This window comes from Aegilops tauschii, chromosome 6 (assembly GCF_002575655.3).
Source record: "Aegilops tauschii subsp. strangulata cultivar AL8/78 chromosome 6, Aet v6.0, whole genome shotgun sequence".
NCBI lineage: Eukaryota > Viridiplantae > Streptophyta > Magnoliopsida > Poales > Poaceae > Aegilops > Aegilops tauschii.
The window spans coordinates 493,905,108-493,921,713 of NC_053040.3; the positions used below are offsets into that span (position 1 = coordinate 493,905,108).

At 45.1% G+C, this 16,606-nt stretch overlaps 1 protein-coding gene and 1 pseudogene across 1 annotated transcript; both read left to right on the plus strand.

Moving 5' to 3' along the window:
* Nucleotides 1-1,452: 1,452 nt before the first annotated feature.
* On the plus strand, nt 1,453-3,913 carry LOC123494402 (uncharacterized). The gene has a single exon (XM_045230229.2). It carries the CDS (start codon nt 1,581-1,583, stop codon nt 3,789-3,791), a length of 2,211 nt encoding a protein of 736 aa, XP_045086164.1. The 5' UTR covers nt 1,453-1,580; the 3' UTR covers nt 3,792-3,913.
* Nucleotides 3,914-7,454: 3,541 nt separating this feature from the next.
* LOC109736773 (scopoletin glucosyltransferase-like) lies at nt 7,455-13,635 on the plus strand (annotated as a pseudogene).
* Nucleotides 13,636-16,606: the final 2,971 nt, after the last annotated feature.

Sequence of the window (16,606 nt, forward strand, 5' to 3'; positions counted from 1 at the left end):
CGTTACAGTTCCATTATGTGCTATCTTTTGGCTCTATGATGTCATATTTGGTGATTCTAATTCTTCAAAGTCAGCCTACAATTCTTTATCTGCAATACAGCCTGATCTTAAACCAGTGTTAACTTCTGAATTTTGGCCCCAGGGGTATTTCCCATAATCATTTTCTTGATGAAAACCTTCCTAACAATCCTGCTGAGCAGAAGTGGTCAATGTATGTAATTCTTTATTTTTACTTATTATATTAGGCGTTGATGTTAATAGCTAAATTGGCAACCTGAGGCTCCAAAACATCACGGGTTCAAAGTTCAAACATACAAATTGCAGTAATTATTATCTGTATTTTCTGGGCAGTTTTGTTCATTGGTCATTTATCATGAACAGCGCGCGATTACATGCTGAAACTAAGTTCGCATCATATGTTACGTCAATTCTGTTCTATTTGGAGTCTCCCACCAGCCATGTGAAAAGTTGAGGTTTGCTTCCTTGTTGGTTTGTGAAAAGTGCAGATCATGGCAATTACGTACTCAAATGTCCTGGGAAGAATATCTGGCAAAGTTAAGATGCTTGATTAGCTAGCCTGATTCAGTTAAACAGAGTACAGTATGTAGCAATAGCAGTTCGGGACTTGATATGGGCACTCAATCCTTATACATTCCCATGTCCATATAACATGCCATTCTGTTGTGACTGCATATCCTCCTGGTTGTAACTGGCCGGCCATTTTCTCTTAAAAACTTATCACGTGGTCTCCGGTCCCTATAAAATACTACTAGCCACCAACTTGGTAAAGTACAATACCATACAATAGGAACAGTCGTTCCAAAGAGCAGTCCATAGATGTAGTTGGTGAAAAAAATAAAGAAATGATTAAGCCTGCAACTTGCTTAAGAACACGTGTGATACCCTACAATAGGAACTCAAGTGAGGTCCACAAGTACTTGGTCAAGTCAAATAAAATATGACACCCTTGCAAGTGTTATTGTAGGTATTTGCAGTAAATCAAGGACCCTTTCAAGCAGGTTGTATATATAATAATGCGTGTATACAAGGCGTTCGGTAGGCAATTGGTGACTTCGTGATTCAACTAAACAAAGTATATTATGCAGTACTAACATTTTTGAACTCGATATAGGCACTCAATCCTTGATCGATTGCCAATGTACATATAAGTATATGCCATTTAGTTGTGACCGCATATCTGCCTGTCCGCGGCTTGGCCACTCGTTGTTAAAAACTCATTCGTCGGTCCGGTCCCCATAAAATACTAGCTGGACAACAACCTGGTAACATGCTATACCATACTCCATACAATATGACCAACTTAATCAAGAGATGTACATAGTTGATCAAGTCAAGCAAAAAAGAGATCAGGCCAAGACATTGGCTCTTGAAAATGTTATATGATTAAATTAAAAAAGAAGAGACACTTTTAGGCAAGTGGTATAAGAAAAGTTGAGTAGGCAAGTGAGGGCTGGGATTATGAATGTGTAGATACATACAAAAGTGGTTCGTGGACCAGCCAGTAGCATAATTAGCTAGTGTGCGTGTGTGGCAGAGAGGAGAGATCAAAGGGAGAACTGATGGGTGTCTCAGGCGCTGTTCAGTGGTGGGAGGTGTCGCAGCTGCGCATCCTCGTCCTTGCTAGCCTGGTGATTCAGTACATCCTCCTTTTCGCTTCGGCCGCACGTAAGTTTCCCATCAGATCCTGGTTTAGACCTGTCATCTGGCTAGCATACCTGGGCAGTGATGCCATTGCAATCTATGCGCTCGCCACCCTCTTCAACCGCCACAGGGAGTCACATCAGGAGGATGGAGATGGCGGCAGCAACATCCTGGAGGTGCTGTGGGCGCCTATCCTCCTGATACACCTAGGTGGACAGGACGGCATAACCGCCTACAACATCGAGGACAACGAGCTATGGACGCGGCACATCCTCACCTCAGTGTCTCAGGTCACTGTGGCTGTCTACGTCTTCTGGAAATCATGGCCAGGCGACGACAGGAGGCTGCTCCAGGCAGCAATATTGCTTTTCATCCCCGGTATCCTCAAATGCTTGGAGAAGCCCTGGGCTCTCAACAGGGCTAGCATTAGCAGCCTGGTAAGCTCCGGAGAGCCTGTTTGGAGGTCAATAAACACACAGAAGCTCAAGATCGATCTGCTTGAAGATTTCATTCACAAGGCAACAAGTCCTGCTGGGGCGAATGATTACCTTTTAACACCAGCCACACCGGTGGACTTCACTCCCCACAAGCTATTTGTGGATGTTGCATCTCCTTCTCCGGATGATCGGATCAGGATGCTGCAGTCCTTCTCAGCACTGGATGACAACCATGCGTATTGTAAGCTGCAGCATTGGCTCTCTGAGACATTTCAGCTACTCTACACCAAAGAAAAGATGTTCCCCATTGAGTCTGGCTTTGCAGGCCGAACCAATAACATCGCCCATGCCCGTGCCAGTTCCACCAAAGTAGGCTTTTTTAGGAGTGGTCTAGTTCGACTATTTGCTATGTACCTTCCGTTTGTGGCCATAGCCCTCTTTCATTATAGTCACAGAGAAGTTTATAGGGAAGATGATGTCAAGGTTACATATGTGTTGCTCTGTTGTACTGCTGCCCTGGAGGGTCATGTCATGGCCCTAAAGACCATGAGAAGGGGCCGAGAAAATCGGAAGCATACAGACGAACCTCTGTTTGCTGACATGGTTTCCCAATACAACCTTATAGGTCTTGTTGTCCGCAACAAGAAGCATTCCAGGATGATGAGGATCCTGGGAGTATTGGGATGCTCTGACTTCCTTCAGCAACGTTGGCGCATGAAGTCTTGCTACTCATCCTTCAGCATTACAATGTTAGTGCTCAAGTATGTGAAAGGAGGGTGGGAGCATCACATAAGAGATGTTTCCACTTACAGGAAGTTCAGTGATAACAGGGGCCAGTTTACTCTTGGGTGTGAAGGGTGCTACGAGGAACTAGGCTGGAGCTTAGAGGGTGCATTCGACGAGAGTGTTCTCCTCTGGCATCTCGCTACGGATTTCTGCTACTACGACACAGGTGTATCTCACTCTCACCACGGACTGCTGTGCACGCAAGATTCATGCCCTCATGCTTATGCATGCCCTGCTTGGTGTGAAGGATCTGGTCATCACAAGAGGGCCGTGCAGTGCAGAGAAATGTCCAACTACATGGTGTACCTACTGTTTGTGAATCCTGAAATGCTAATGGCAGGCACCAGAAGGAACCTTTTCACGACCGCCTACGACGAACTGAAGGGCATCATTATCCAGGGAGACAAGCAACCTCACAAGGAAGCAGAGCTTACACAGATTATAATTGCTGCAGTGGATGGTGGAGGATCTCCACCTCCACAGCAGCAACAGGGAGGCATTATCCATGACGCTTGGAGTATTGCCAAAGTATTGTCCTGTCTGCCTGAAGACAAGATGTGGGATGTGATCGAAGGCGTCTGGGTGGAGATGCTGTGTTTCTCTGCCGCTAGATGCAGAGGGTACCTGCACGCCAAGGGTCTGGCCACAGGCGTGGAGTACCTCACCTATGTCTGGCTCCTATTGTACTACATGGGGATGGAGACTTTGGCAGCAAAACTGCAGAGGGCGGATCATCATTATCACCACAACGGAGGAGAGCATGGGGATGGCCCTTCAAGTTCTCATGTCAGCACGGCCGCCACTGGCCAAGAGGAAGCAGCTGGTCCATCAAGATCAGATGGTGGCGCCGAAGGTCAATCTGCCGGTTACCATGACAGTGATGATATAGTGGAAGAAATGGTTTGATTCACTATGATGTTTCTGGAAGCCGATCTGACTCTGCGTTGCATTGCTCTCTTTGCTTTTGCATGTGTGCTAATACTGTTTTTTGTTGATTAATGGCACTATGCGTGTTTTGTCGCTGTCGTTTCTGCTATGTAATCCCTTTCTGTTGTTGAATTCAAATAAAGAGTGGGCAATGTCTGCTGTAACATTGAGGCAGAGTTTTCAGTTCTGTACCATATGTAACACTTGCACTGTACCGTGAATACTTCTGAAGCATCATTCTTCTTACTGATTCGGATTACTTTACTGCCTGCTACTTATAGTGCGTCCATGTGGCTGCATTTTGCATGCGTATCACTGTTTTGTTTTTGGAAAAACAATGAAATAATGTTTCGCACCGGGTTGATCATATCCTCTAGCCAATGTTTGGCATGCCAAGTGAAAGATGTCAGCTATCCGGGCATTCTTTGATGCGACATGTGGTTATGTATCGGTCCTTTTGAAGCAGCTCCTAAATATTTTTGGGGCGAATTCTTGCACATGTCTTGTGTTTGCATGTGTGTGTTACTCACAGTGGCTGTATGTTGCAGTGTGGTGTAATAAACTAGAAGATGATGATAGCTTTGGTTCCCCCACCTGTGCTTCTCTGCCGGCAGATGCAAAGGGCACCTGCATGCCGCAGAGGGGAGAAGCTGGAAGCTAGGTCGGCTATGCTTTTAAAGAGAGGCTCTTGGTCGTCACGCTGATGTGGCGAGAGGAGCTGGGTATATGGTGCTCCAGATCACCGGTCGCAATGGGACTGTGGAGGATGCTGAAGGTGATGTTGACGGTCCTTTGCTTCACATCTTTGGTCTGTCAATTGGGAGCAACATTGGTCGATGGCATCACAAGGGCAGCGATGCAACCGGGGACAGAAAATCCCGACTTACAATGATGTTTCTGGATGCGCCAATCCGTCTCTGCTTCGCATTGCTCTGTTTGCTTTTCTATAGGTGCCAATACTTCTTCCTGTTGATTACCGGTGCCATGCATGTTTGTGGGTGTCGTTTCTGCTACTTAAATCCCCTCTCCGTTGCTGAATTCAATAAAGACTAGACAATTTCTGATGTAACACTGAGGCTTACTGCTAGAGTTTTCAGTATTCATGTACATCATGAGTTTCAGCTGGGTGCTCTGTTTTTCATGCCTCCTTCTTTTTCCATAGCATGTACCACCATGAATACTGAAGCAGAATTCTTCTTGCATAATCAGATCTGAGCAACCTTCATGCTCAACTCTGAGCAACCTTAGGTAGTTTACAATCGTTTGCTTCCCGCAAAAAGGAAAAAAAACACTGTCTGCAGAAAATAGGTCAGAGGAAAGGCATTCTTCTCAAGAAAAAAAAAACTACACGTCTTCGATTTAGTAACCGAAGAGTTTAGAAAAATGGAATGTCTTAGTTAGTCAACGTTTGTTATGCCAAGTGAAAGATGCCACTGTTTGCTCATCTCTGATGCAACATTCAGTCATGTACCCATCCTTGACAAGCGGCTGCTGAATCGAGCACCTCAACAAGTATGTGGATTTCACGAGGATAATGTCAGCAGAGATGTCCCAGGCCGAGGAGTAGGAGCGGTGTCCACGCTCGAGGAAGATCATCAGCCAGCCAATCAAGTACTCCCTCTGTATCAAAATATAAGACATGTTAGTTCTGAAGGTTCTTCTACTGTAGGTAGCATATAACTGAAGCAGACCATGCTGTTGGTTCTGGAGTCTCGTCGCTGGTCCTTATTTCCAATGGTGTCAGCTCCGCTGACTCGTATGACCGGGTGGACTCACCGGAAACCCACTCTGACTCTGCTCTCCAGAACACAGTAGAAAAACAGAGTGGCCGCTGGCGCAAGGGACAGGCAGGTCGCAGTAGCCTCTCTCGCCGGCCCTCACTTGAGATACTCATAAATTCACAACTGACAAGACTACATTTCTGTGGCTGATCTTGGTAGGACACCATGCTTTCCTAAATTTATCGTGGTAAAATATTGTGGCATTCAACCACTGAACCACAGCTCTTGGCATCGATAGCAATTTACAAGGCACAATGTTCTGAATATTCAGGTGTAAAGTCAAATCAGTTGATCTGTCACAAGTACTCCCTCTGTAAACTAATATAAGAGCGTTTAGATTACTAAAATAGTGATCTAAACGCTCTTATATTAGTTTACGGAGGGAGTAGAACTTAGACAATCACCTCTGTTCTTCGCTATGCGCATGCACACAATACATAATCAAATAGTAAGTTATAGGTATTTACTTTCAAATTCTACCGCTGGTACCAAGAATAACTTCTTGAAAAGTACTAGCACAGGCATATAACTTCTACCGCTGTATTTTGTAGTTGCATCAACAACACACAGGCATATACACGTTACAGCCATCATCGTTGCAAATTGGATGACACTGGTCTTGCCGAAAAGTAATCTAAATGACGAGCTTCTCTTTGTTGTAGGAGGATCGCACTGCAGCGCACTTGATATGGCCAACCAACAAGGTGAAGAACTGAAGATGGTTATAAGGCCCGTCTATATTGCTTGCCTTCAACCTGTCTGCATCAATGTTTAACACGCATAAAAATATGACCATACACCTGGGTTTCATGGATTAAGGTTTTTCATTTCCATGTATAGCATAGCTACTAACTTCGTCATCGAAATCATGAGTACTACAGAGTAAATTGGCATGCGACTGCCAACACCAAAATGAAATACATTAACGGAGGCAAAATTATATTAACTAGAAGCTGAATGATGAACCTACCTCTCTCCATGCACCTTCACAAGAACCCAGAAAGATGCATGCAAAAGAATGCCAAAATCTTATGCCTACTCCTTGTCGCCCTTCATCTCAATGGACTCATGAAACAACTTCCTGGTCCTCCTCTTCATCCCCTGAATCAACTAAACGAGTTAAATGAACAGAGCGGAACAACAAATTGAGATGACGCAGTTAGGCTAATTTACCTGCAGATATGAAGTGGCAGACATTTGTGTCCAAGCTGCAGGGCCTCTCGTGTACAACACATACCATTTCCTTGTATTGTTCTCATCGCGTGCATATGCTTTGACATGGTCGATACGGCTGAACTTGTCCCACTCAGGTCTAGATTGTCCCACGACTATTGAAGTGAGCAACGTTAGATTGGGAAGATTAGTGATCCTCTCCATGTCGGGGCTTTTAGCCACCTTCCAGCTCAACAACAGAAGCAAAGTTCTCTAGTGAGTTGAGGTGCCGGTTATTTTGTGCAGATATAGACTTTAAAGCCCTCGCATGTGAGGCGAGGCCAGGAGGAAGACACCTCAATCTGCAATTTTCAAGCTCAAGCTCCTCCAAAAGAGGCATGGCTTGCACTTTCTCCTCCCACTTCCACTCCTCCGATTCCACCATATCAACTAAACACATCTTCTGTAATCTCGGAAACACAGCCGTCGCTAACTGGGGCTGTAGGAATTCAGGTCCAACACGCTTGATGGCTGGAGCGCGGCGGGTTTCAATTTCCTGCAAACATGGGAGCTGGCACAAGCCATCGGGTAGTTGGGTGCAACAAGCTAGATCATACTGTTAAAGATATATGCTACCCATTTGCTAAACCAGCTGGTGACAGAAAAGTACACAGACATCGAACATGGCATAAGAGAGCACATCCTCAGGATGAGCAACATGACAGCTAAGCTCAAACCCATGGATGCGGATTTGGAGCTCAAGCCTGTACTCCTTATTCACCTGGTCATGGCTTCACTGCCAAAAGAGTTTGACACTTTTGTTGTCAAGTACAACATGTCGCCTGGAAAATGGGACATTGAAAAGACTATAGCCAGGTGTGTGCAAGAAGAGGAAAGACTTAAAACATCACATGGTGGTTCTCTGAACTATGTAAAGGATAATAAGAAAAAGAACTACAATCAAAGTGGCAAAGGTTCTCCTTCAAAGCCACATGGAAAAGCTTCCACGCACCATCAGCATCAGCAAAAGTCTTTCCCAGTGGACAAAGATACATGTCTCCATTGTAAGAAGACTGGACACTGTAAGAAAGATTGCCCTGATTGGCTAAAGTCAATAATAGCAAAGAGAGGTAACAACGTTGTTTCCTTTGTAAATGAATCCTTCTATACACAGTTTTCGAAATCTACTTGGTGGATTGACTCAGGAGCAACTGTTCATGTTGCAAATTTATTACAGGGATTCCATTCGACGTGGACTACACAAAGAAGCGAAAGATGCATTGAAGTTGCAAATGGAGTTGAAGCAGAAGTTGAAGCTGTCGGCAACATCTCCCTGGAGTTAGCTGATGGATTCATGCTTCTGCTTAGAGATGTTTTATATGTTCCTTCATGTCACAGAAAATTAATTAGTGTTTCGTGTTTGGATAAATGTCATTATGAATGTCACTTTGGACATGGCAAGTGTGCCATATGGTTTAATAATACTCATGTGGGTGTTGTTTTCCTACACGATGAGCTTGTGAAAAAGTGCATTCTGTGTGTAATGTGAATGGGCATGTTTCCGCGTCGGATAAGGAACAAAAGAAAAGAAAGAAAACTCATGGCTCATCGAAATTATGGCACTGTCGTTTGGGCCGTATTTTGAGGGGAAAAATTGAAAGACTAGTTAAGAATGAAATTCTTCCTCCATTAGAGTTCTCAGTCATAGAGCAATGCATAGATTGCATTAAAGGAAAGTATGTAAAACAAATAAAATAGGGTGCAAACCGCAGCACAGGAACACTAGAAATTATTCACACTGACATTTGTGGACCATTTCCTGTGAAAAGTGTGGATGACTATGACTCGTTCATAACATTCACAGATGATTACTCCCGATATGGTTATATTTATCCAATCAAAGAAAGATATCAAGCGTTGGATAAATTTAAAATATTCAAAGATGAAGTTGAAAATTAGCATGATAAAGGAATAAAGATAGTAAGATCTGACCGTGGGGGAGAGTACTACGATCGGCACACTCCATATGGCCAAGTCTCTGGACCTTTTGTAAAGTTCTTACAGGAGACTGGCATAGTGGCCCAGTATTCAATGCCGGACGAGCCTCAGCAAAATGGAGTAGCTGAAAGGTGTAACCATACTCTTATGGATATGGTACGCAACATGATGAGTTACTCCACCTTGCCATTGAGATTATGGATGGAGGCGCTTAAAACCGCCATTCACATATCAATACAGATCTTACAATACTAGCATTAACTAGTGCAACTCGACCGCGTCTTTCTGGAAATCTGAAATGTTCTTCTCCAAACCAGTAACGTGCACAGAAGGTAGCATACGTGTGATGCGGCTAAGAGGTAGTAGTGGGTACCGAAATTAGCTATCAATTAGTTGAGCAACAATAGAGCCGGGCGACTTGAAGGTAACTTCGCATTGACCAGTGCAACTCGACCGCGTCTTTCTGAAAATTTGAAATGTTCTTCTCTAAAGCAGTAACTCTAAATCAGTAACGTGCACAGAAGGTAGCATACGTGTGGTGCGACTAAGAGGTAGTAGTGGGTACCGAAATTAGTTGTCAATTGGTTGAGCAACAATATAGCCGGGCGACTTGAAGGTAACTCCGCATTGACTAATGCAACTTGACCACGTCTTTCTAAAAAATCTGAAATGTTCTTCTCCAAATTAGTAACGTGCACAGAAGGTAGCATACGTGTGATGCGACTAAGAGGTAGTAGTGGGTACCGAAATTAGCTGTCAATTGGTTGAGCAACAATATAGCCGGGCGACTTGAAGGTAACTCCGCATTGACTAATGCAACTTGACCATGTCTTTCTAAAAAATCTGAAATGTTCTTCTCTAAATTAGTAACGTGCACAGAAGGTAGCATACGTGTGATGCGACTAAGAGGTAGTAGTGGGTACCGAAATTAGCTGCCAATTGGCTGAGCAACAATAGAGCCGGGCGACTTGAAGGTAACTTCGTATCACCTCTGGCAGAGTGACGAATGTTAGGAACGTCACCAAGCATTGGTTGGCTGACTGCAACTAGTGTGTCATCTTGGGAAATTACTTTGACGTGAAGCTTTGAGTAGAGACTCGACCAGCTCAAACTTGTTAACGTCAGGGCATGTTGATTGGTTGAGAGAAAGTTGACATATTACGAATTGACATGTCTGACCTAGCTCAACTAGGAGTTTTTCATAATGTTTTGTCCAGCATACCGCGTACAGAATGGTTCAACATTTTCGTTTGAGTACATATGCCATATAAAGGTCTCGCACTACAGAAAAATCAACGTGGCCGTGTATCACCGCGTACGCCAAGTACAAAAACACGGATTCTCGACTTACATCCAGGTAAGCTGAGTAAGAAACAAGAAACTCACGGCAAACTAATGGTATTTGGCTTATGTCTAAATAAGCCAAGTGGGTCCAAAAAAGATCATGGGCTTACAAAAAGCCCTCGGCATATCACAAGAAGATACTCGGCTTGCACCCAATTCTCGGCAACGATCATGGCCACGTGGCGATCACTGAGGTTGCAAACGGCAGCGTCACCAAACTAGTTGTAAGCCGAGTACCCAATAAAGGACACTTGGGTCACAGTGTCCTATTTCTTCATACGGAAAAACTAATGCCCACACGTGTGGGTGTTTGCACATCGCCCACACGCCTCCATCACCACTCATTTCCATACGGAAAAACTAACGCCCACACGTGTGGGTGTTTGCACATCACCCACACGCCTTCATCACCACTCATTTTGCCACGTTTGAATAGATGACATCGGCAGAATTTTTTTTTGGTTTTCGGCTTAAAAATGTTTTATCTTCTAATTAAAAAATCAAATTAAAAATCTGTTTTCACCATTAAATTCATCTCGACGAGATCTTCAAAACTAGACCCCATGTTGATATGTTTCGATGAATTTTTTTTGCCCAAAAGTTGCCATGATGTTTACACTGTAGTTGCCATAGTGCTTAAACTAAAGTTGCCATGTGGCAATTTTAGTTTGTAGAACATGGCAATTCTAGTTTTTTTATGATGGCAATTTCAGTACTTTGACCATGAAAATATTTTTTGTATAAACCATGGCAATTTTAAGTGCATTTATCATGGCAATTTTAGTTTATGGTGCATGGCAAGTCTAGTTTCTTAATTCCCATTTTATAATATGTGAAAAATTACTTTTAAATGTAGAAGAAAATAGCTGAAACATATAATGGCAACTTCAATGCAAACATCATGGCAATTCATGTGCAATAGACATGGCAACTTTTAACCCAAAAAAATCTCGTCAAAATATATTGATATGAGATCTAGTTTTGAAGATCTCGTCGCGAGAAATTTAATGGTGAAAACGGATCTTCAATCGGATTTTTCATAAAGAGATAAAACATTTTAAAACTGAAAATCCAAAAAGATTCCCACATGCATACATGCAATGACGTGGCGCAGTCTGTATGTTATAAGGCGTGTGGGCGGGTTTGCCTTTCACCACACGTGTGGGCGTTAGCGTCGTCCTTTTCCATAACCTATTTTTTGTGAAAAATATTTTTAATATGGTCCACTGTATTTATATTTACTTATTGCTTTTTTCCCTCTTTTTCTCACCATTTTATATACGTTAGTTTCATCATCCTTTCGATGCATCAATTTTGCAATCTCTCTCTAATTAATTATCACCATTTTACCACTTTAAAGTTGTGGGGTGTTGCATTGTGCTCTTCACACCCCTAGTGTATCCATATTAGGATCACATGCAAAAGGACAACCTGTTCCAAACCGACGAGAGCGAATACTATGAACACATGCAATTTTAATGATGAAAGGTTCACGAGTTAGAGTGCTTGTCCCCGCTCGCTGCACATCGAGCTGGGGGGAGGGAATTCTATGAACGCATGCACTCAAACATGGTCTGGCCTGTCACCATGACATACACTGACACAAACCAAAAGGAATTCAGCATGGTCAACCCCCTCTAGCTGACAGTCAAAGACCTAATCCACGTGGGCCCGGCAGAGGGTGCGAAGACCACCCCCACCTGCATGTGGCCCAAATATATGTATCAATGGGTGGTGTGTTGTTTAAATATGCAATGCACAACTTTGATGTAGCACCTACCTCACAAATCGGATAGTCCTGCTTGAAGTTTCAAAACGTAGAATGCTGGTCCCCCCACTTCGAACCGATGTTCAAGCATCGTGTTCATCGATCAGTGGGTTGAATCATCGTACTGGATCAACAGCCGGCCATGCATTCTGCATTATTGCTCGTCCACCAGTTAGTAGACCAGCCCGTAATATCAATTTGCAGATCAAAAGGGAAAATTAACGCAAGTCCAGCTAACAGTTCCTCTTATAAATAGGCCAAATCCGCGTCCGGACTAACCACAACACAAGCCAGCCTTCTGCTCGTAGTAAAGAAACAAGAAATGGCTTCTACCACCAGCAACCGTGGCGGAAGACCCTGTGTGTCCTGCTCATCCCCTTCTTTGCGACTAATGACATTGAGCCATTCACCGAGCTTGCCATTCGCCTCGCCGCATCTATAGGCCAAACGCCGGTGTGAGACCAACCATCGCAGTCACACCGGCGAATGTCTCTGTCGTCCAATCCGTGCTGGAGCGACGACTACACGGGCATAATCCAGCAGCTATCAAGATCGTTACTTATCCATTCCCAGTGGTGGACGGCCTCCCGAAGGGTGTCGAGAACCTCGGAAAGGCATCCACGCCGGCTGATTCATTACGCATCAACCTCGCTGCCCTAAGCGATGCCCTGATGCGCCCGCCGCAGGAGACCCTCATCCGGGCGCTGTCCCCGGACGCCATCTTCACCGACATGAACTTCACCTGGAGCTCCGACATTGATAACGAGCTTGGTGTGCCATGTGTCGCGTTCAATGTCATGGGGGCCTTCCCAATGCTTGCCGTGCGCCACCTTATCATGGACGACGTTGCCATCGACGACAACGATGCCGCAACGATCCCTCGGTTTCCGGTCCCTCATATACGGATCCCGAGGACCGAGCTGCCGGACATCTTGAGGAGTCGAAACTATGATGCCAGCAACACGGTTCATTCGATGCAAGCTGACTGCTTTGGCATTGCCATCAACACATTTTCAGACCTGGAGCAGCAGTACTGTGAGATGTACGTGCGTGAAGGGTACGTGAAGCACGCATACTTTATAGGGCCTCTCTCGCTGCAACTGCAACCATCACAGGCCGCCAAAGGTGTTGCCGACTCACGGTTCATCGATTGGCTTGACACAAAGCCTAACCATTCGGTGGTCTACTTGTCCTTCGGCACATGTGCCCACATATCGAATGCGCAGCTGGACGAGCTTGCTCTTGGGCTGGAGGCCTCGAGACGGTCGTTCATGTGGGTGGTCAAGGCGGCCGAGAAGTGGGCTCCACCGAAAGGGTGGAAGACCGGGGGCTCATCATCAGAGTGTGGGCTCCACAAAAGGCTATACTAGCGCACTCGGCGGTGGGTGCATTTGTGACGCAGTGTGGGTGGAACTCTGTCCTAGAGGCAGTGGCTGCGGGCGTGCCGATGCTCACGTGGCCAAAGGTGTACGAGCAGTTCATCACCGAGAGGCTAATCACGGAAGTACTAGGGATCGGTGAGCGGCTCTGGCCTCTTGGAGCCGGCTTACGAAGTGAGAATTACCGAAAACATGAGGTAATCCCAGCCGATGATGTGACGCGGGCATTGATCAGATTCATGAGTCCGGGAGGACCAGGGGACATGGCGAGGAACAAGGTAATGGACCTTGCATCTAAGTCCCATTCAGCCATGGCAGAAGGAGGCTCCTCGCACCGTGATTTGCACCGTCTGGTTCACGATCTCATGGCAGCAAGAGGAGCCAAGGGATCTCGCCTCTAAGTACTTGCTTGTCACGATCTCTCATTCCTTATGTCACTTTCAGTTTATTCCCTTTTTCGCAGTTGGAATCTTGGACGTATATGTTATTCATGCACGTAACACTTGCTTTATTATTTTTTCTTTGCGCCAAGAAATAAGGCGTACCTGGCAGCACTCGTTCAAGTGAACCCGTACCTCCTCGCTTAGAACCACATGATCTACAGGTCCGTCAAGGACGAGCGGAATTCTGAGGGCATCCGCGAGATGCTGGTCCGCCTCATTGAGATGTTTCTTGATGAGCTAGCCAAGAAAGATGCGCCATCTGAGGAGAGCGATGACCTGTTGCCATTGAGTCCGTCGACCGCCAGTGCCAATGATGATGGCTCCTCCGCTTGGAGGGTGGGCGGTTAGAGATCCCCAGTTCCCCACCAGCCCCGACTCCACAATGACCAGCTTCACGGATTACCACTTGGAGTAGAGCTCCATTCTCGGAGTTGTCTAGCTAGATAGTTTGATGTCGATGTAGGGATGAAGTTATGTAGCTGGTGAGGTCGACTCGAATGACAACTGTTGATGCTTTTGGGTATATGAATCATGAATGCTTATGTAGCTCAAGTTTTTCTCAATCCTTGCACATACTTGAAATCCTGTTATTCTTAGCATTGTTGGTGAAGTGGTATGTGGTGTAGTCACGTAGATATCCAGGAGTCTATTATTCATGGCAAGCTGCAAAGTGTTCAATACTAGTGAGGAGGCAGAGGATGATTACTCCAAGTATGTGCTCAAAGAGAAGATAAATCATGAAGTAGGCAAGGGTGCTTATCAGATCAGGTGGAATGAGCTGAAGAACTTGATAATCTTTGTCCCCCGTTCGTCCAAATTATGGTGTTGCATTTATCATCTCATCATATGTGACATAAATTGGTCATATTTGGGGTTCAGTGAGTACTTGTCACTTGTTATGATGCTTGTGTGGACCACATATGATGCTTTGGTGAGCTTATGATGAATGCATGTGATTTTCCTATGATGTGGTACTATTTGTGATATGCAGGCAGTGATATAATTGCTACAAATGTGTTTTGCTCAGGGCTATGAATAACTAATTAAAAAACAAGCTGGCAGAAGCTTTGCCGAGTACTGCACTCTGCAAAAGACATTGCCGAGAACCAAGCTCGGCAAAGGTGCCACGCGTCGGGCTCTGGTTGCTCAGTAGAGGCTTTCCTGAGTGAGAAATAAAGGATCTCAAGCTCTCAGCAAAGCAGGGGGCGCTCAGCAAAATGACGTTTGCCTGAAGGGTTCAGGCTAAATACGCTTAGCTGACATCTGAACTCTGCAAACTCTCTGCCAAGATGGAATAGGCTTTCGAACTCGGCATTGCTGTAGTGAAGCATGTATCTTATCTACGAGAAAGAAAGAAGCTCAGCGTGTACTACATGGCAATACAACGTTATCTTCCTCGTGCCTGATTGACGATTAGGATGATGATTACGGTCCACAGACGAGCCGGGGAAAATTTCAGGTGCTCTCATCCTTGGGGTGCTCCCCATGCTCCAACTTCAAAACATCAACTCTAAATGTTTCAAAATTTTCAGTGAAAAATGTGGATGCTTACAAGGAATGTGACTACAACCGCTAAAAATATCAGATCCATACTCGAAATGTACATTGAGAAACAAAAAAAACAAATTCAGATGTAAATAGTGTCAAATGTTGCTTTTGTCTTTTTATGACACTATTCATGCTAGATTTCACATTTTCGTTTCTCTATTTTAATTTAGAGTTTATATCTGATTTTTTTACGACTTGTAGTTACATTTCTTGTGAATATTCATAAAAAAATTAGAATCTTTTGAAACATTTAAAATTAATTTTTTTGAAGAGTATGAGGAGCATCCCAAGGATGGAAGCACCTGATATTTTCCCAGACGAGCCGTCATCGTCATCTTTTTCTGTCTACCTCCGAGAAATGTCAGCACGCTTGTGTTTGCAAGTGCAGCTCCGACACTTTCTTCAGTGGCCCGTACAGCAGCCGCGTTTCTCTCTCCGTTGTCCAGCGCCTTCACGAAATACCTGCGCGATCCGAAGATTTCAATCCAATAATATGCAACAGGTTCTACTTCTATGAGAGCTGCAGCGTGACGACGAGTGTGAAGCCACAGTTTGTGATGCTCTGTGAAAAGAGAGTGAACCAATGCACGTACCAGCCATTCAGACACTGAGGTTATGACTGCCTCCTTCCCGACGAATTTGTCGGGTACTGGTCCTATCAACCATCAAACAAACCAACAAACTAATCATGGTCCAACTGAGACACCAATAAACCAAGGGTGTGGCTAGATCATAGTCAATTAAGATTTAACTAAGTCTCAATCAAGTGACATACTAACATGTAAGAGACAAAAAAAAACTGAAAAGAAATTTCTGCATAGATCTTAATATAAGATTGCACGGATATAGTATCGACTGAGATTTAACGAAGTCTCAGCGACTGAGACTTAGCAAGACTGATAAACCAACGGCGGATCCATGGCTCCAAGACTACGTCCTCAAGAGGGGAACGACATGAAAGACGTCATCGTCGTCCAATCCAGAGAAGGATCTTAGGCCTTCACCCAAAGCCTCGCATCCTAGACATCATCACCGCACGCTGGCCGCCAGGTCCATCAAGCACATGAGCACAAGAGCGTCCTCGTTGGGTCCGAAAGGAGGCCTCCCATAGACGCTGCCGCTCACCTCGAGCACCGACGCTAAAGGAGGGGGATCGATCCATGCCGCTGCACCAGCACTACGGACCTCCACCCGCGCCAGTCCCTGGGCTCCACGTCGCCAACAAATGCACATGAGGAGCAGCACCGGGAGCAGCCCGAATTCGTGTGCGTCCCCTCCACACCCCCGCCCCCGCAGCTGCCAGCCGAAACAGAAAACGGATCACCGCCATAGACCACATCTCCCGCTCACCGCCACCCAGGGTGACCTAAAACCTCACGCT